The following is a 19569-nucleotide window of genomic DNA, read 5'->3' as shown; positions in this document are numbered from 1 at the left end:
CCTCGGTCTCATGTTTTACTCTGCTGCTCTCGTCTTAATCAGCAGTAGACGAAAGCACACTCTGCCCTGAAATTACCATGGAAGTCATCTGGAGGGTGCCCAAGGAATTTATATGCTTGTATAAACACAGACGATTCCTGGTGACGCAAGACAGCACTGGTTTGAATTCAACAGCTGATTTGAGTGCTTTCGTACTGTATTCTGCAACTAAGCTTGGATTGTTTTTGTAGTAAATGTTCCTGGAACATCTTTAGGCCTGGGATCACTTGTAATCAAGTAGATGATTGATCAGTTTGCTGTGTTTTGATACCTGGATACAACACAGTTTTTGTCAGTATTTATACATTTGTGCAATATTGTTTCTGTATTTTGCAATTTAGTTTCCTAATTGTTTGACTGATGGCATGTTTAAAAGGACGTTGCTCTGTAAATTATGTTGACTTGATTGACATGAATGAAACCTGTGCAAGGGTCCAACCCCTGATTTTGAAAAATGAAACCAATCAGAGAAGGCATGACTGCTGCCCTCATACTGAAAAGCCTATTTTGACCAATCTGGTCATGTTCATTCCCTGGTAAGAGGACGGTTTTGGTCTCTGTAGCCTTAAAATATATGAAAACTGTATGGGTGCCCTTTTCTTTTCTGCTTAATTTTAATTTTAGGCAATGAAGTTCTTAAAAAACAATGATAGACAAAAGAACTAGTTTAACCTATCCTCTGCTGGTGCTGTTACTCTGTATGACCACAACATGATAATTTACCTGAGATCAGTCCTTTTTCTATCTCCAAAGCACTGGTTGCTAGTGGCAGCCATAATAGATATTAATGCTGTGCAGTCTGCTGTTTCTGGGAAGACGAAATAAGTCAATTTTTTGGAATGGGGGACTAATAAATTATGTTATGAGATTGGTGCATTGACTGGCGTACTTGCTAATAGCTGATATTGCATTTTACGCTGTATTGGACATGTTTCCTGTACTGGTAACGACCCAGGAGTGCTTATCGTTTACATGTAGCTGTGATGTCTTAGTAGTGAAGGAGACAGAGCACCAAGAAAATACAAAACAATTGAGTTGTGACTTCTAATCCCACTAATTTGTCCTGTGTTGTTGTGCAACTTCCCATGCAAGCCACATTATCACTCTGGGGAAAGGGCATGGATTTATGGCGGGTGGCCGCCCCTTAGCAGTATGTATTGAAAATCTTGATCATAATTTGCTGATATTTCCTGTCAAGCTTTTGCATTCAGTAGACCTCTGTAAGCCTTACTTTCATCACGTACATGTTTGCTCATGTAGCTTCAGTTGTTTACGTGTTATATGTTAAAAGACATGTCTCAGAGAGAGTGGAAGAGTGTTATTATCTGCAGGTACAGTGTATGACTCCTGCAGCATTTTAAAGAGCCTGTACGGAGGTGCAGTAAACCAGTGAAATGGGACATGAGGAGTCAAAGAGCAGCGCTTGAACAGCTTAATGATGCAGAGGCATCCAGCTTTGTCAGGCAGTAAACTCTTTAATATGCTGTTAATTATTTCTGAGAGATTGAATATTGATTAAAAGCAAAATGGTTTTAATTATAACTCCAGCTTTACTGCCATCCTAAATGAAAAGGATATTTTGGTTTTCCAAACCTCACCTTATTTCATCATTGTTTAAATTTTATTTGTACTTTCTGCTTTTAAAGGCAAGCTTTTTGTGTCACTGTAACTGTTGTTACCGCTCCTTCTCTCAGAGCTGCCTGTGCTGATCGACTGTCTAAATTTGAAATTCATGACCTGATTCCTGCTCTGTGTTGCACTCACAGAACATGCATTGCCCACCTAGGTAATTCCTTTAAATCACGCTTGGGTAAATCTAGCATGGTTTCCTCTCAACACATTTGAGTTGCACTTTTAAAATGCAGCTCATACACGGTTGTTCCTGGGAAGGACGGCTTCTTGAACACATTTAACCATGCCACTTTATGTCTGAGTAAAATGAAGAAACGAGTCTTCTGAGTGAGTATTCTTTATGTAGGCACTATGAGCAGTTCTTCTGTCTATTTTAATCAAACTTAACTTGTATGGCATCACATAAATAAAATGATCTCATACTTTTAACATTAATTATATAGAATTATTAAAAACATATCAGAAGTTTAAACTGAGACATTTATCATGTCATGAAAAAATATTAGCTCATTTTGAATTTAATGGCAGCAGCACATCCCAAAAAAATAGAGTCAGCATTTACCATTGTGTAGCATCCCTTCTTTTAACAACAGTATGTAAACCTCTAGGAAGTGAGGAGACCAGTTGCTGAGAGGAGAGTTTTCCCATTCTTGTCCAATGTAGGATTCTAGTTGCTCAACAGTCGTGGGTCTTCTTTGCTGGAGTTTTCGTTTTATGATGCACCAAATGTTTTCTATTGGTGTAAGGTCTGGTCTGCAGGGAGGGCAGTCCAGACTCTTTTATTGTGAAGCCATGCTGTTGTGATGGATGTGGTATTTGGTTTAACATTGTTTTGCTGAAATATGCAAGGCCTTCCTCGAAAGATACATTGTCTAGATGAGAGCATATGTTGCTTTTAAACCTCTATACTTCTCAGCGTTGATCGTGCCTTTCCATATGTGTGAACTGTCCACGCCTTAGGCACCAATGCAACCCTGTACCATCGAAGATGCAGGCTTCAGAACTGTGCGCTGATAACAAGCAGAATGGTCCCTCTCCACTCTTTGGACACGGCATTTGTGGTTTCTAAAAAGTATTTCAAATTTTGATTCATCTGACCACAGAACAGTTTTCCATTTTGCCTCAGTTGATTTTAAACAAGCTTTGATCCAGAGAAGACTGCAACATTCATGGATGGTGTTCATGTATGGTTTCTTCTTTGCATGATACAGCTTTAACTTGCATTTGATGATGGCATGGTGAACTGTGCTGACATACGATGCTTTCTTGAGGTGTTCCTAAGCCAATGCAGTGATTTCCCATACAGAATCTATCATCATGACATCCAGTATTAGCCCTGTCTACCTTCAGCCTTGCCCCTTGCGCACAGATTTATCCAGATTCTCTGAAGCTTTTGATGGTATTATGTACTATAGATGATTGGATATTCGAGTTTTATATTGAGGAACTTTTCTGAAATTGTCCCAAAATTGTTACACCCAGTTTGTTGCAGATTGGTGAACCTCTGCCCACCTTTACCTCTGAGAGATTATGTCTCTTTAAAATGCTCCTTTTCTACCCAGTCTTGTTACTGATATGTTGTCAATTAACCTAATAAGCTGCAAAATGTTCCTCCAGATAATTAGAACCATTTACATTTCCAGGTGTTGTTTCTGTAGGCACTTAAAATATGAGCTGTTGAATTAATTTGTATGGCTTCCAGTAAAAAAAAAAAAAAGCTCTCATGATGCTTTCATATAGCATGTCTGTAGTGTGTTCTTTGTAAAGTAACTTCATTAGGCCTGCCCTTTTTGTCACATTAGGTATTTCAATCTGAGAGTACCTTGAAATCGGTCTTTTTTGTGTGATGGAAAGCTCTTTTATTGCAAGCAGATGGACCCAAGCTCACTTGAGACGGACTCAATACTTAACATCGATGTTGAACTTGATATAGAAAATGCAAATGCTGCTGAGGATAGGCCCTGAAAGATTGCCACCATTGCCTGCCAGTGCCTTAAGTGGTCTGGTTGTGATTCAGCAGCAGGATCTTGCAGGCTGCCAGGCTGGCATGGAGTCAACCTCCCAGGGGGAGTGTGTTAATGCAGGCCCCCAGGCCGTGGGAGCTGGGTAATTGGGTTCGCATGGTCGGTGTCAGGGCACCCCTGCCACCTCCAAAACAAAGGCCACCTCCCAGGCAAGCTGTTGGGGACAGAGAGACATCCCACCCCCCTGATCACAGCTCTGATTCACTGGAAAGGCTTATTCAATTACTGGAAACTAGCACTTTTTTTTTTGTACTGACCTGCAGATTGTGCAATGAGCTGAGGCCTTGTGCTTGTGTGTGTGCACCCTTGAATAGCCTTTGTGTCCTTTAATCTTTGTATACATCCAGCCCACAAAACCCACATTAACATGGAAAGTGTCTGACTGATGATAGTATCCCTCTAACATCTCTAATATCCAACACTGCTCCATCTATTCAGATCTCTCTCTTGGTTTGTGGGGCTTCTTTCAGGGGGGTCACAAACCACGTTGCTTTCTTTGCGGCCTCTCCAGACTGCCTGGAGCGACTCAGTTGATCCACAGCCAACTCCCACATCTTAAACTGCTCTGATCCTCTGTCCCTCTGCCTCCTCTGACTGTCTGTGTATTTGTGTCTGCAGCAGCTGGATGCTTCTTCTCTTTACCACGTTCTTATTGGACCTCACTTTTGTTTGGACGCGGCTAATAAGACAGAGGTGTCTCTCTTGCCTTTTTAAGGTTCAGTGGGCTTTAAGAAACTTAGGGTTTAGCTTTGCTTTGTTGACGACTCTCTCTCTTCAGCGTTTAACTGCCCCACAGCCACAGTTGCGCTCAGGATTGATTGGCAGAATAATTATGGACTTGATTTGTTCAACCACAGGCGAAGTGGGATCGAGGGGGTAGGGGAGCAGAAAGAGCATGTATACCATTTTTCTTTTTTAAGAGTGCAGCAGAGAGACCTGCGTGCCTGCATCTTAAAAGCCAACTTTAACGCAACGTAGCCCACTAATAACACTGACACTTGAATTGCACTGTAAAAACAGACACTCTTGCACATTCTGTCAGCAGCGAGGAGGCCCCGGTTGGCGCCCGGCTCAGCTGTAGGCTGCAAAAGGCTGAACAATGTGCTCAGCCGCGTGAGCACTGAAGCGATAATTGACACATCCTAAAAATGCAAGTAAGGACCGGGTTATTAATGCTTTCTTCCTGGGGGTGGATTCAGCTGAACCATTAAGCCTTTAATTGAGAAGGAAGACTGACATTAAAAGCTGTTGCCTTGGCATTGCTGTTACCTACTTTGTGTTTTTTAATGAAGATGAGGCTTATGGCGGTTCCCTGCATGATTACTGAGCTCACGTGCACTCACAATACTCAGACGCACTGCTATTTTAGTTTAAGAGACCTCAAAAATAACTCCTTAAGTCCTTTGCCTCCAGGGCTGGAAGAAGTGAGGAGTCTCCTTTTGACTGAAGGGCAGGTGAGCCGAGTTCCCACCCCTCCCTATTTATCCCCTTTGCAGTCACTATGAAAACAAGGGCTTCTCCCATGCTAGATACAAAGCTGTTGATATGGAAGGTATGACCCGGGTTTCGGTCGAGAGTAAGGATGCCAAAGGCTTGTTACCAGGTTACATCACTGTTGTTGTTGTGAGTGCATGTGCCAAATCTTCAGGCATAACAGAGGGAGCACGCTTAGCAATTCCCTCCCTTTTGCCAAGTTACCATCACACTAGAGGAAGATTCCTGTCATAATGAGCTCTCTTTTTTTCTTTCTCTCTTCAAACACACCAAAGTCTCGGCAGCATGTAACAATCAGTGGTGTAAATATTCATTGTAATCTGTTAAATACAGTGACATTGTTTTCAATTCAGTATTCATCACTTCTACAGTGCAGAGGTAGCATATATTTCAGCACAGCCATCACAGGTCTTAATGATTGTGTGCCTGTGTAGCTGATCAGGCTCATGCTGTTTGAGTGTTACCCGTGATGGATGCATGACTGCAGTAAAAGGGGATTAATCGCGGAAATTGCAGATAAGTGCAGGAGAGCGCTGGTCTGGTACCTATCAACAGTCTTGTGTCTGCAAGTGGGAGTGCGAATGTGAGCTGAATAGCCTACTCTTTTCTCAGAGAGGAAATGATGACAGTAATGCAGAGGCATTTTGAAGGGAAGTTGTTCTAGGTAGGCAGCTAGGTGTTCAAGGTACAAAATGAAATAGACTAGCTGTGGGGAGTGTTATATAATAATTATAATTACATTTTTGTCTGTTTAAGCACAAGTGTTTGTCATTTAAGGACAGTCTGAAGGACATGGAACATGTCTAATTGCAATCTGTGAAAGAAATAAGGAAAAAATATAAATAATTTAATCATATGTTTCATATTTTTGAGTGCCAGTTGGCTATTGATATTAGTGTCTGCTCTGTAGGAACAAATAATTTGGCCACAAATCACAATTTTTCTCATTAAAATGTAACCCAAAGTATCTGTTATCATCAGACTTTTATCTAATTTATGCTGATAATTTACAACGATAACCTGCAGAGCGACATGACTAAGGTAGGCTGTTGAACACAGTGAACTCTGACCAGTGTTGTACGACTGCAATTAATACAAGGCTCTGCTAAATGATGCAACACTGCTGCAGTGCAGTTTTGTTGTTGTTGTACACAGATTGCACATGATGGGCGTTGTGGACAATTGGGGATTTACTCTTGCAAATCTCTTAATGGAATAGATAAGCATTTTTGGAAATACCCCTGTGCCTTTATGGTTAGTATGTAATACAGTAGAAATTCCCACTGTTTCCAAACATTTCTTTATACACCTTTTTTGTATTGAGAACAAAATACTTTTTTAAGTCTTTTCAAGGTTTTTAAACTTTGAAGAACCAGGTAGGTCTTATATTAACCCTCCAAACACAGTTGATCTGCAAGGTTTGCATGACACTAGCTGCTGCCAAACCTGCTCTCCACACAAAAAAATTAACTGTTATCAGATGTTAATTGTACATATTTGGGATGATATGTAAAGATGTTTGAGCTAGCTGATAGCAGTGTTTTTCCTCGATAACTGTTTTGGTGTAAGATTCCACAAGGACAACATTTCTCTCATGTGTAACAATGAAATAGATCAGGAGTTTCTCCAGCAGGTGACTTCCCCTGTGAAATAAAAACACCTCTTTTTTGAATCAGTTATTAGGTGTTCTAGAAGTCAGTCTATGTTGATTTGACACCAAAGTTAATGTTGGCTACTGGGGTGGACATCAGTAGTTAAATCAGGATATAATCCTGATTCATTGGACAATGATTTGATTTTTGTTGATGTCATAAAGTACGCTACATTATGATTTCAATTCAGTTTGATTCAGGGACCATTGATCAAAATTTTGTTGCTGAAATATTTTTTCTGACATTTAAATGAAAAACTGTTGTTTTTGACAACCATTCTCTCCAAGGCACCTAACTTTCTTCTGTATTTTTATCAATCTTAAAGCACCAATTTGTGCCTTTCTGCACCGTATAATCATCATCCAGCCTTGTGTCCGCTTTGCTTATTTTGGATTTCTTTTTGATAAACTTACTTACATGTGGACTTGCTTGTCATGTTCTTTTGCACTATTTTAGCCCTGCGTACTTTTAGCAGCTGCACTGATGTTGCTAATGTAGTTTTTGATTAGTTTTGTATGATGTTAAAAAAGTGTAAAGACAAAGTGACGTAGTGAAGGATTTACCTTATTTTTGCTTTACTCTAATCTTGATTTTGATAAATGGAGGGATTGGGACAAATTTTTGACAGACAAAGAAGGTTTCATAAGCAGTCCTGCTTAGGTCATTTCAAGCAGCACACACGGTTAGTCTTCTTTATTCATTCATTAGTAGGTAGAGCATTCTGATTACTGTCAATTATATTTTTTTTAACTACTGGCTGGTATCCAGATCTTGCTTGCATTATCCCCTCCATTATTTTATCTTTCTGTTTTCTCCTTTAACAATCTTCATCACCAGTAACAGCAACAGGTGAGCCTCGTGTCAGGAGTTTTATTACTGATGTAACAAATCCAAGAGAATGCAAAACAAAATCAGCTGCAATGAGCTGCACAACTTTAAGCGTATTTACATGTCAAACTACAATCATTGCATACGAGCAATAGACTGTCTCTCTCTGTTTGCCTGCAGAGCCAATATGAAATGCTGCTAACACGACTTTCAAGCTAGGTATCTGGAGGGGAGATGCTTTTTTATTCATATAGGATCTTGGTTATATAAATAGAAGAAGAAAATGCTAAAATTCTCAGCAAATAAAGTGTTTTGTTTGCTGCAGGTATTGTTTGAAAATTCAGGATGAGGAGCAGCTGAGTGGAACTGCGATGTGTGTGCAGGACGAGAATTTCAAAATAAAAGTGCATCTTAAAAATGAAGGTGAAGAACGATGTTTATACTCAATCAATTTGATTGGATGTTTGATTAGCAATGAGAGAAATGATCCACGTCTAACCTTAGCACCTAATTAAGCCCTTCTGTTTAAATGAATCTTGATGCAAAAAGGATAAAAAGTAGACCTGCATTAGTGGCTACACAGTTGTGATAACGCCAGGTATGCTATGACAGATATCTGTACAAAAAGAATTTCAGTTTTTCATGTATCAGCATTGTTATCTGGCATATGCAGCGTTTTTCCTATGCACCGACACACCAATGGGAAAACGTGGCAAGTTTTCCTTCCTGCCCAGCTCTGGTCCTGACTACTGTGACCTGAGTACAAAGCCTCCTGATGTCACCAATACATTTGTTTTTTTTTTTAAATTTTGCAACAGAGACCTGAAATAGATCATATAATTGTTCAAAGTGATGTGTAATTGGTGGTAGATTAACAGCAACAATCCAGGCTTTGTGCATATTCCAGAGAGATTGGTAGATTTGTCTCTTTTTTTAAGAGGACAGAACAATAATGTGCATCCCAAAATGTTAAAGTACAGTTAATCTTGATAAGAGTCAAATTTCTGCTCATGAGTTAAAATGTACAAGTGGTGTTTTTTAAATCTGGCTTTTAAATGGGCATATTCTGGTCCTGTACACAGCATACATGTAAGCTGGGCTGGTATTCAGTGAGTCAAACAGTACAAATGAATTTCATCAGGTTTATGACCTTACATTATTAAATAGGAATGGTGGTTGAAAACATTAAGTGTGCATCCTGTCTCCTTCACTTAGGCTTCTTAGCCTGGGCTAGCATTTCCTGTGGGGTGTCTTGTCATGTCTTTAAACACTACTGGGAATAAACCATGCAGCTTAAGTTTTCTGTTCATGGGACTTTCTCTTGAAAGAGAAGAATTGTTTTTTTATTATAGAGGATGAAACCAGCATCATTCACCTCTTTTTAGGAAAAAAAATCTTTCTTTGAGTGTATGTGTAATCTGCTTCTGCTTCAGTCAGGTGTTCCCTAGTTAGCTGTTATGTTTTGCCATTATGCTGAAGGTTGCGTTTATCAAAAGTGAAGTGAGCTTATTTTAGCTTAGTGTGAATTTTTTTGAAGTTGCTCTCAGATCTGAAAACAGTGGTTTGAAGTTATTCTTGCCTGCCATCATAGATCTATTTGTCATTATTCATTTACAGTTTTAAAATATGAAACATTGCAGCTGATTGATTGTAGAATTAGAGTTTGAAAGTTTGAAGTGATTGTATCTCTTTGTTTTGGGTATGGGGTAATAACTTTTCCCATTGATTTTGATTTCCTTTATCCCAGAGCTTCAAAACAGAACAACAGAGATTTCCAATAATACCCACCATATATATACAATACAGTCATTTTGATAAAAGACGGATTGGGCATGTTTACAGAGATGGATTACCTGCCTCAGCAGGTGTCTGATCATTACAAGATGATTTTCATACTGTACTGTAAGCTGCAGGAAGTACACATTCAGCTATTTAGAACAACCCAGGTCTTTGTAAGTGCTCAGGAACAGCATAATAGATGATAATGTGTATATCGTCACATCAGGACAACTTTTGTGGCTCTTGTTTGATTTGTCAAAGGGGGTCTCTCTTTAAAAGGAAAACCATAAGTAGTTTCAGCTTGGACTTAGGTGAAACAGAATTATAGAAAAGACATTTGGTTCCTATTTATTGTTCTTCAGTCACTACTCAGGGGAGACTTTGCATCACCTGTGGCTTACTTTACATATATTTTGCTAATAGGGCAGGGATATAGTGACTGAGTGCTTTTCTTCAAAAGGACCAAGTCTTCCAGAAAAACACTTCTGCAGATGGAAAGAAGGAACTTTTCTATGGGAGCATTAAAAATCCAGGTGGAAATCAGTTTATGCTGATCTTTTCCATTCAACAGAAGTTAGTGAAAGACGGTTTCTTTCTGGAAATAAATTTTATACAATAGTACTAAGATTAAATACTCATGAGTAAACATTACAAATGAAGCATCAGATTGTTATCATGCAGACTTCTCACAATGCAGATTTATCTGAGATTGATTTACCTTTGCAGTCATACTTTACAAGATACTTAAGAAACGCCTTAACCTCCTGAGACCTGAGCTCGTGTTTGAAAATGTTTATTTTCTCCAATTTATCTGTGATAAATAGAACCTGATAAGTTTAAAACCTCAGCCTTGTTTTTGAACATGAATTAGTTTTCACCAAAAATGATATCCACAGATACCCTTAATGTCCTCTTTCTGCAGAAAATAAAACATTGGATCAGTTTTAGAGCAAAACATTTTCCCTTAAATTTCCATGTAAATTCCTTAAAATATGCAAGTGAATTCCCAAAATCTCAAAGCAAATACCCCCTAAAATTCTTATCAAATTCCCAAAAATTTACAAATATGTTCTCCAAAATTCCATGAAAATGACAGAAAATTCTCGCAAACATCCAAACAAATTCCTTGAAATTTCACTGACAATTCTTGAAAATGTCAAAGGACATCCTGCCCCATATTCTCAACAATATACCAATAAATTCCCCAGTTTTAGTAAAAATACCAAAAAACTTCAACGACAGATTCTCATTAGATTTGCCCCAAAAATGTCAGACCACATTTCCCCCAACACTTCCAAAATCTACAAACCTGTCCAAAACTTCCATGGAAATACTTGAAAGTACTATAATACTTGAATACTTGAATTCCTCCAAAATATCCATGAAATTTCCTGAGAATTTCATAGCAAATTCTCCCAACATTTGAAGTGAATTACTTTAATGGACAATGCTGGACAGTTATCTCAAGCAAAAGTTATTACTCTGTTGTGGGAAAGCTATGATGTAATGCCCTCATATGTGCATGCAGGGTCAAAGGAGGTTAACTTTGGGAGAAAAACTACTAAAAAGCTCAGTTAGCAACTGTTCTCACACTTTATCTGGAACATACCAAGTTGGTCAGAATAAATAGTGTGTTGCACGTTTGTGCTTTATTTAAGGTGAATATTGACCTTTTTGATGCAGTTGAACAAAATAATAAGAATTTAAATGTATGGCAACTTTGTATAATAACTGTCAGGTTCCTTTTGAGCTCTAAAAACAGTGATATTTAAACCTATTCTGTGTTGAAAGTAAATGAGATACAAGATATAAACAGCATTTAAGAACATGGCAGTGATCTGCCAACAAAACACAAAACACAGCGATTTTGTATGGATGCTGCGTTCTGTAGTACATTTACAAATTCTAACAATTTGCACTGTATGTAAAAGGTGGCACTCATTGTTTTTGGTTGTTCCTTTTTCAATTAAATATGGATACATTAAAGTACATGAACTCTAAAGTGGTATTTCAGAAACTTTGACCACAGTCTAGTTAGATGTGAGAAATTAATTCATTGTCTCAATTTGAGGGATGTAATTGTTACCTTTGTGAGGTTATGTTCTCTCTTCCACCTGACAGTTTCTCAGCAGGACTGCAGAAACCACCTCCATGATTTTTGTGAAAGTTGGTGAAAGGATGAATCATGGGCAGGGGGAGAAGCTATTCAAATTTAGCATCATTAACATACTGTTTTCTAACAGAACGCTTCAGAGAAGACGCGGTTGCAACTCACGGATAACAGACAAGGTTGTCTACATTGCAATTCTGGTGTTTAAACATCACAAAATCAAACTCTTGGAGAGTAAAAATTCAGTTCTATGATCATGGAGTTTCAGGTTACATCAGGTTTTTAATAACAAGCAGCCATGTTTATGAAGCAGGGATTATATATCCCACCTGATCTGGAGATGCTTGGAATCCCCGAGGAGAAGCCAAATGTTGAAGGAGAGGAGAGATATCTGGATGGACTTGCTTATCCAGCTGCCACTGCAGCCCAACAACGGATGAGCTGAAATATATCCAATTTACGAGTACAGTAAATGCACATCTCAGATAATTGTAAAGGCACTTGCTTTTTAATGCTTTCAAGGGTTATTACAAGATTATATAACATTCAGAAAATAGTAAATTATCATATTGTTTTTCCCCCAAAACCCTGTGTGATCACTTTAAACCTCAACATGATTTCAGTGCCAGTTAATGCTTAAACATAGATTTACACAGATTGTGCAAAGGCGTTATTAAAAAGGGATTTGTGGATACACATGTAAGCAGCATCTAATAAATAAATTCAATCGGACTTTAAACAGCATAGAAAGTACACCGTATTCAGGATTCAGATCAGGAATGACAGTAGAACACTGTCAGATATATCCCAGGTTGCAGACGTTTTTCCATTCAGCAGTACAGAGAGGATTGAGGCAAGAACAGACATACCCACATTTATAAAACATCTGCTCCATCTAAATGAGATCTAAAATGGAAAAAGGTGGTTATTGTCTTTGTATAAAATTTTGAAGACAGTTTAGTGCTGTTCATTTTAGCAATATCACACTTGAAATATTAAATTCATCCTGGGTGGGCTGTGCTTTGTTGGGGTAGTAAAATTTTTAAGTGCTTGCTTAGTACACACATGAATTTTGCAATAGTACGAATGGGGAACAGGAGAGATTTTATGACGCAGTTGCTTCGGCCAGACCTCTCAGTGTGTACTTGCCGAACACGGTGAAGTTGACGTAATCTGCTGTGTTGTGTGGAGTAATCCCTGGTTGTTACTCAGCTAGTTGCCTCATTGCAGATTCCTGAATAAAAGAGGGCCTGGCACATGTACAATAAGCCTGCTGTCATTTTGATTGAGCCACTTCAGACTCAGTAGCTGAGACACAAAACACAATCACTGATTTGCTGTCAGTGCTCCGTCGGCAGCAGCAACGTTGATAAGTCCTGTCAAGAACTTGTTAAATTAAGATGTTTCAAAAACCCTTTCAATTTCTCATTCAGAACTAAATCTGCCATTAATCCCTGGAGGATAAAGAAACTTTGAGTGTTGATTAGAGAATGAATTTGACCGTCCATTTCTCCCTCTGAGCCTTCAGAAAAACTCTCAGTGCTGCGTTCTAAAAACAAATTAAAGTCGTGAGAGAGAGAAAGAAGTTTTCTTTTTGTGGCGGTGACAGTGACAGAACCCCATTTTCCTCGTGACAGATCAAAGTGGCTCAGTTGGTGTGTGGGAACACAGTTCTGTTCCCCGGGGCTCGTAATCATAGTGCCTCAACTCTCTGACTTCTTCAATGCATACTCTGTTGCTGCTTCCTGCTCTCTGCCAGGCTTGATGCCAGCATCGTGGAGCCTTTCACACCGTCTCCTACTGCTCCAAAGCCCCTGATTACTCTTCTTCCAGTCTTTCTCGCCTCCTTAGTTCTCCTACCCCCAGACCCATTGGTGAACATATTCAGACAGCGCTCCCTGATGCAGCAGCACGCTGGGGCTTGTCCCTGCTCTGACTGTCCCACCGCCCGGAAGGGTAATGAAGGCAGCAGGGGGGCCGCCTTGCTGCCTGCTTGCGTCGCGCTTCATCATTCCTGCTACAGCCAAAGGTTCTCTAATTAAGACAGCGACTTGGCCCGGCAGATTATGTAGCAGCTGGATCATTAGCGTAGAGGGTCAAATGGCATACGTCTCCGTGTAGCAGGCGGAGCTCCTTTCATCAGCCTCTGTCTCTGTCAGCTCACCTCTGGCGGTCACCAGACGGCTTGGCCTGTTTCTTCCTCTTTGCTGCCGACTTCAGCCTTTGTTCACGCTGAGTGTGGGGGCTCTGAAAGAATGGAGACATTTACATTCACAACACCAATCATTAACTTCTACAGATCCTTATTCCCAGCTGACAGTATATCAGGTTCACCTAGAATGAGCCCAGCACAGTTCAGCATGACAGACACTGAAGTGAAGGATGGTGGAAATGGATGGGCGTTTTATGTATGTGGGTTGGTTTAAGTGGATGAGATGTCAAGGAATTAAAAGAAGTTCACATTAGAATTGTTAAGGAGCCAAAATGATGTCTTTAAACACCCAAACATTTGACTTGAGTTTGAGTTCTCCAGAAAAGAGATTGAAATTCTGGATCAACTTATGCATGAATACTTTCAGTGCCACTATGCATGATGCTGTTTTCTTGGGGGAGGTGAAAACATTTACATTTCAAATCATGGTTAAGCTATATATGATGTTGTCACAATAAGTGGAGGCTAGCTGTTGACAATGCAGTGAATCATAGTATCACCCTAACGAATGTTTCAGAATGGACGCATGAGACTGCTGTCTTGGCCGTGACACGGCTTGATTTTCAGTTTTGTTTGCATGTCAGCAATAAGTCAGAGCTTTCAGACTGCTTGTGTGAGCACCACATCTCACGCTCCTGATACTCGTCTTACATGCAGGGAATCTAGAGAATTGAAATCTTGCATTAATTATTGACCAAAATAGACCAGAAAATGATAGCAATATTTACCTTGTTGTAACAAATATGTACTTTCACACTGGTAGAATATGCTTGCAGACGTTTCTTGACCAAACATGATAAAGGCCACAAGTTAAAACGCATCTGTTTAATGAAGTTATTCTCTAAACTTCTTCTATCTATAAAGCTTTTGGTTTCCGCTACATGCAATATCTCACAGGAAAGATAAACACAGCATGAGTACACTTCTGGTTTGTGCTTTTCGATTTAAAAGCCTTGTTCAGCATTTCTTTGTTTGTACAGCATGCTTTTTTGAATAGCTCCTGGCGCGTTCACTATACACTGAGTCAAATCATTTGTTGAGGTAAAACTTACTGAGCTAAATTGAATCTACTATATTTCTGTGTATAGATTGATAGTTGGATAGATATATTCTTTGTTCTTACAACTTTGACTTCCTGTGGTTAGAAGCTGTTTGTGTGTTTTTAAGTGTATCTGTGTAGCTCTTTTAGCATCTGTTTTGTCATAGAGCTTGCACCTCTGCGAGCAATATTACGGTAGTTGAACTCTCAGTCTTTGTTGATTGTTGTGAAGCTGACAGACAGACCATGAGTTTTTCTGCCCACCTCCTCTGGTCACTTGTTGTCTTTGAGTGAGGAGTTTTGTTGATCACACCAGTGCTCTACAATGTTAATTTACTCATCAGTGTATCAATATTCCTCAAATGTAGGATAATGACCTAATGAAAGCACATGCCTCAGTATTTTATACTGTCAGCATTGGTTGCACTTCCATGCAGGTTGCAGATGAATTTTAGATGGGAAAATAGGTTTAAAGGTGCAGTTTATACCCTGTATTTACGCTAAGTGTGAATATAAAGTAATGGAGATTTTAGATCAGATCTACTGTCTGAAATAATCTAATAATGGTGTGGCATTTCTTATAAATTTGTGCTGTATAATTATGAAGCAGAATTTGCAAATGTGCACACTGATAATGTGTTTAAACCTAGTACATTTTTTATATGTTGATATCTAAATAGGACACGTTTCAAAGAGGAAAATTACCGTCATTAGCTTGTGAGTCACCTTTATTTCAGTTACAGGGTGGAGAAGTGTGCTTGTTTGTCTTTTTGGTGATGAGGAACCATTCTCCAACATTAGGCTGACTCACCTGTCAGTAGTCAGTCAGCAAGTGGACTCATCTTTTAGTCTGCTCATGACTGCAGAGGTTGGCTCAAAGCCTTTTCATCAAGGCCTCCAACCTGTGGACAAACATGGTGTAAATGTTAATGAAGGAAGAATAAAAAAGAGCAGAAAAAGAAACAACATGATTGTTTTCAGGCAAAAAGATTAAAAGAAACTATTCGAGTAAGTGTCAAAAGCCTGAATGATGGTTGTAAAACATTTGTTTTCCTCTTGTTTTTTTTTTTTTTCTCCAAATATTTGTAGGCATCTTGCTTTCAGTCATTTTGAAAAGATTTCAAAGATGACAAGTTTTCACAGCGGAAAAAAACATCAATAGTGGGTCAAACCGCCCTATAGCATAGCTATGCTTTAATGTCCTCCACCTCTGTACTTGATATTTAGCTATATGTAGGTTGCCTCCTTCTCACAGTTTGGGGTTAGCCTTTTAAAACACACGAATGGATGGTACATCAAAAGGGTCTGCTTTACGTTGGAAAACTAATTAAGACTTTTGGTGTTTTTCTAAAAACTACTTTTCTGACATAGACTAAAGGTGAGGACAGCTGCTGTTCTCCATCACAGCAGCTTTTTAAGAAATGTTTTAATGCTTAAAGGATGTTTTAGGTGTGGTATCACTTAAAAATAAAGACTTTTAATATGAAAAACAGAATTAAAAGGTCTTTGCTGAGAAAAGCTTGTACGGCTTTTTCACAGTGACTCTGGAAACTAAGTGATCATAAGGGAAGATTGCCCATTAATGATCTCCCTGGGCTCAATTTGGTTTTTGCCTTTTCAGTATTCTGTTTGGATGTGCGAAGATTTACCTTCATCATCCATCTCTGCCTGTCCACACTGATAGCAGATATTGAATTGGTGGCTGGGCACTGGCTAACCCCTGCTGTGTGAGATCAATTGAAAGAGACAACCACAAACTGCTTATGGCCAACTGCCACCAAAGGAGACTGTCCAATTTGGGATTTCATTACTCTTCTTGCTGCATCTTGTAGTGACAGAAAACTTCTACAACCATATTTTTAATTTCTAAACAACCTCTTTGAGTTACTGATGTAGTTGGGAGGTAATTAATTTTGGATTTAATGTGATTTTACTAACTTTTATTGAGCAATAAAAATACAACTTTAAACCGCTGTTTATGAAAAAAGGGTTAAATGTGAAGTATATGTAAGTAAATCTCACATAGCACATTTTTGAGGATGTAGTATTTGACCTATTGAGGACTTTCAAGACTGTGCTTATTTCCAGCCTGACAGCCTGAGTGCACCCTCAAAACCACACACACACAAACACAAAAACACACACTTGTGCAAGCATGCTTAGTCAAGAGAAAAATCCCACAACTTGGTGAGGATTTCTCATTCTCTTGAGTGTTCCCCTTTTTTCCCCCTCAGCCAGATTGCAGTGTCATCCTGCTCAGGTTTTTTTTTTTTTTCCTCCTCCACAAATGCCTGAGTTCACCTACGTGTGTAACTTCAGGCCTTTCTACTTGGCCCCTCTATTTTAAGACCAGGAGGGCAGTGTGCCGAGAGGGCCAGAGAGAGGCAGGCTGTTGCAGGCAGCACTCTGCACAGCATGGCCAGCACTCACAGAGCAGCCACGGAGAGTTTGCAAGACGACACTTGCTGGCTTGTTTACGGCAGAGGCTCCATTTGAGGTTGGGGTGGGGGGGTGGCAGGGAAAGCTGGCAAGCAAGGAAGAAAGGAGAGGGGGGTTTACTAGCCTCAAGAGAGTCGGAATTCCTCCTGAGCCATTCCCCCATTTGGCTGGCAGTTGTGAAAACAATTGCCTGGCATTTACTCTCTCTGTGTGCAGATGGAGTCCCAGCTATGAGTCAGCTTTGAGAGCAGCAAGTGGTGGAGAAAGTGGTGGGCTTGTGATCTCCTGCACAGAGAAATATATGAGCATACTTTACAGCGACGCTTGGTTTTTGATGTAGGGCAAACTGTTTAGAGCTGCTTCCTCACTTCCATGTCTTTTTATTCACTGCAGTTCTGCTGATATGCATATCTTTTATCTCCAGTGTTTAGCTGCTCCTTGTAGCAAAGAGCAGTTGACTAATAAAAGCCTGTCTGTCTCCTCATCCACCAGAGTCGACCTACAGAAGCTGATGTCTTGAGCTGCGGGAGACTTCAACCTCAACCTGTCACCCACCCCGTTTGTTATTCCACACCTGGTTCACTCTCCTTCCGTCGCAGAGCACCAACAGCAGCCACCACTGCCGCCTCCACCTTTTCCCCACCCCCCTCCTGCCCAGCCTGCCGTCACCATGACGTCGGAGCTGGAGAGCAGCCTGACCTCCATGGACTGGCTCCCTCAGCTGACCATGCAGGCGGCCATCCGCAAGGCGGACGCCCAAAATGCCCACGGGCCGGGCATGGGCAAGAAGAGTGCCCTACTTGATGCTAACACCACGCTGGACCAGGAGGAGGTGCAGCAGCACAAAGACGGCAAGCCTCCCTACAGCTACGCCAGCCTCATCACATTCGCTATCAACAGCTCGCCAAAGAAGAAGATGACTCTGAGCGAGATCTACCAGTGGATCTGTGACAACTTTCCCTACTACAGGGAGGCCGGCAGCGGTTGGAAGGTGGGTTAAAAAGGATATCCTGCTTTTACTTTAGTAGAAATGTTCCTTTTTTTCCATCGACAGCACTGTTTCCCTACTAGAGATTTGTGTATTGGCTTATTATAGGGATATTTGGATACATTCATTTCACAATGTGGTAGGATTGGGAGGTATCCATTTTTTACACTGTTGAACCTTCCATACGATATTACCAACAGGTGTTAAAAAACAATACTGTAGATCCACCCAAGCACTTGTTGCATGACTAACGCATGCATGCTCTGTGTGACCCTCGACCCATCCTGTAGTTTGCCAGATCAGGAAGCGGCGCCGTCGTGATGTAGTGCAAGCCAGCAGAAATGGATACAGGACAGACTTTTGAATAGCAGGTTCAGATTTCAGATCATGCCAGATAAGACAGAAGTTATTTGCTCCTACTGTTGACATGAACTGAGTTACTAGGAGTTTGTAGAGTCTTGATAGCCCAGACAACTCGAGAGCTGCCCCCTTAGCTGGATTGTTTTCAACAGAGACACTCAGACAACTCTGCAAGCAGGGATGGACTCGCTATCTGGCATTCTGGACATTTCCTGGTGAGCCGATGCACTTTGGGGCCAGTATGATTTATTTATTTATTTCTGTTATGTATCGGCTCCATAGCGTTGCTGCCCGTTTATATTGACTGTTGACTGGTCTCCTAAAGGTCCGTTTGCCCCCTCTCCCATCCCCACTCAGCTCCTGCTCGAAAGTGAAAGTATTCGGAGAAAACTAAACTTACGCACTTCAACAATCGACTTGAACTGTAAAAAAAAAAAAAAAAAACAGTCAATCAAGATGCTGCAAAAGTGTAAAAGACTCTGCAGTCCCTACAGGAGACGGTCTGATGCTGGTGAATATACAGCTGTATCATGATGTGAAGGAGAAGGGGACAGAGCAGGTGAGCAGAGGTGTTACAGGTGAGCCTGTGAGTGAATGAGCTCTGTAGAGTATCATAATAGTAGCTAAAAAGCATTATTAGACTGTGGGTCCCCTTTATTTATGAAGAAAAAATGGTTTGAGATTAAATCTGTAGCTCTTCTATGATCTGAAGAATCAAAGATGGTTAAGTCTTCTTACTACACCTTAAAAGTTCTCCATTGAGACTTCTTTTACTTTGTGTGTTCATGAGTTTTGAAAAGCAGCTTCAAACTTGTGTCTATTGGCATTACTCCAGTAAATCTACTGGACTGATGACATTTCTTACTGTCAGCATTTATTTTACATTTGTGCATTGTTTTATTTGAAAATAATAGATGATAAATAATAGCAGACATTTTTAAGTAATTACTTGCTTTTTCTCTTGAGTAGGGCA

At 40.0% G+C, this 19569-nt stretch overlaps 1 protein-coding gene across 1 annotated transcript in view; it reads left to right on the top strand.

Annotated features, from left to right (window-relative positions):
• foxj3 (forkhead box J3) overlaps positions 1 to 19569 on the top strand; it is a 124271-nt gene that overhangs the window by 25606 nt on the left and 79096 nt on the right. The window contains exon 2 of the mRNA XM_041779309.1: positions 17741 to 18239. Within this exon, the coding sequence (XP_041635243.1) occupies positions 17919 to 18239 (321 nt within the window). The 5' untranslated portion in view covers positions 17741 to 17918. The remainder of the gene's footprint in view (positions 1 to 17740; positions 18240 to 19569) is intronic.

This window comes from Cheilinus undulatus, linkage group 3 (genome assembly GCF_018320785.1).
Source record: "Cheilinus undulatus linkage group 3, ASM1832078v1, whole genome shotgun sequence".
In the NCBI taxonomy this organism is placed as follows: domain Eukaryota; kingdom Metazoa; phylum Chordata; class Actinopteri; order Labriformes; family Labridae; genus Cheilinus; species Cheilinus undulatus.
Note: the sequence above shows the minus strand (reverse complement) of the source record. Positions and strands in the feature narration are given on the sequence as shown.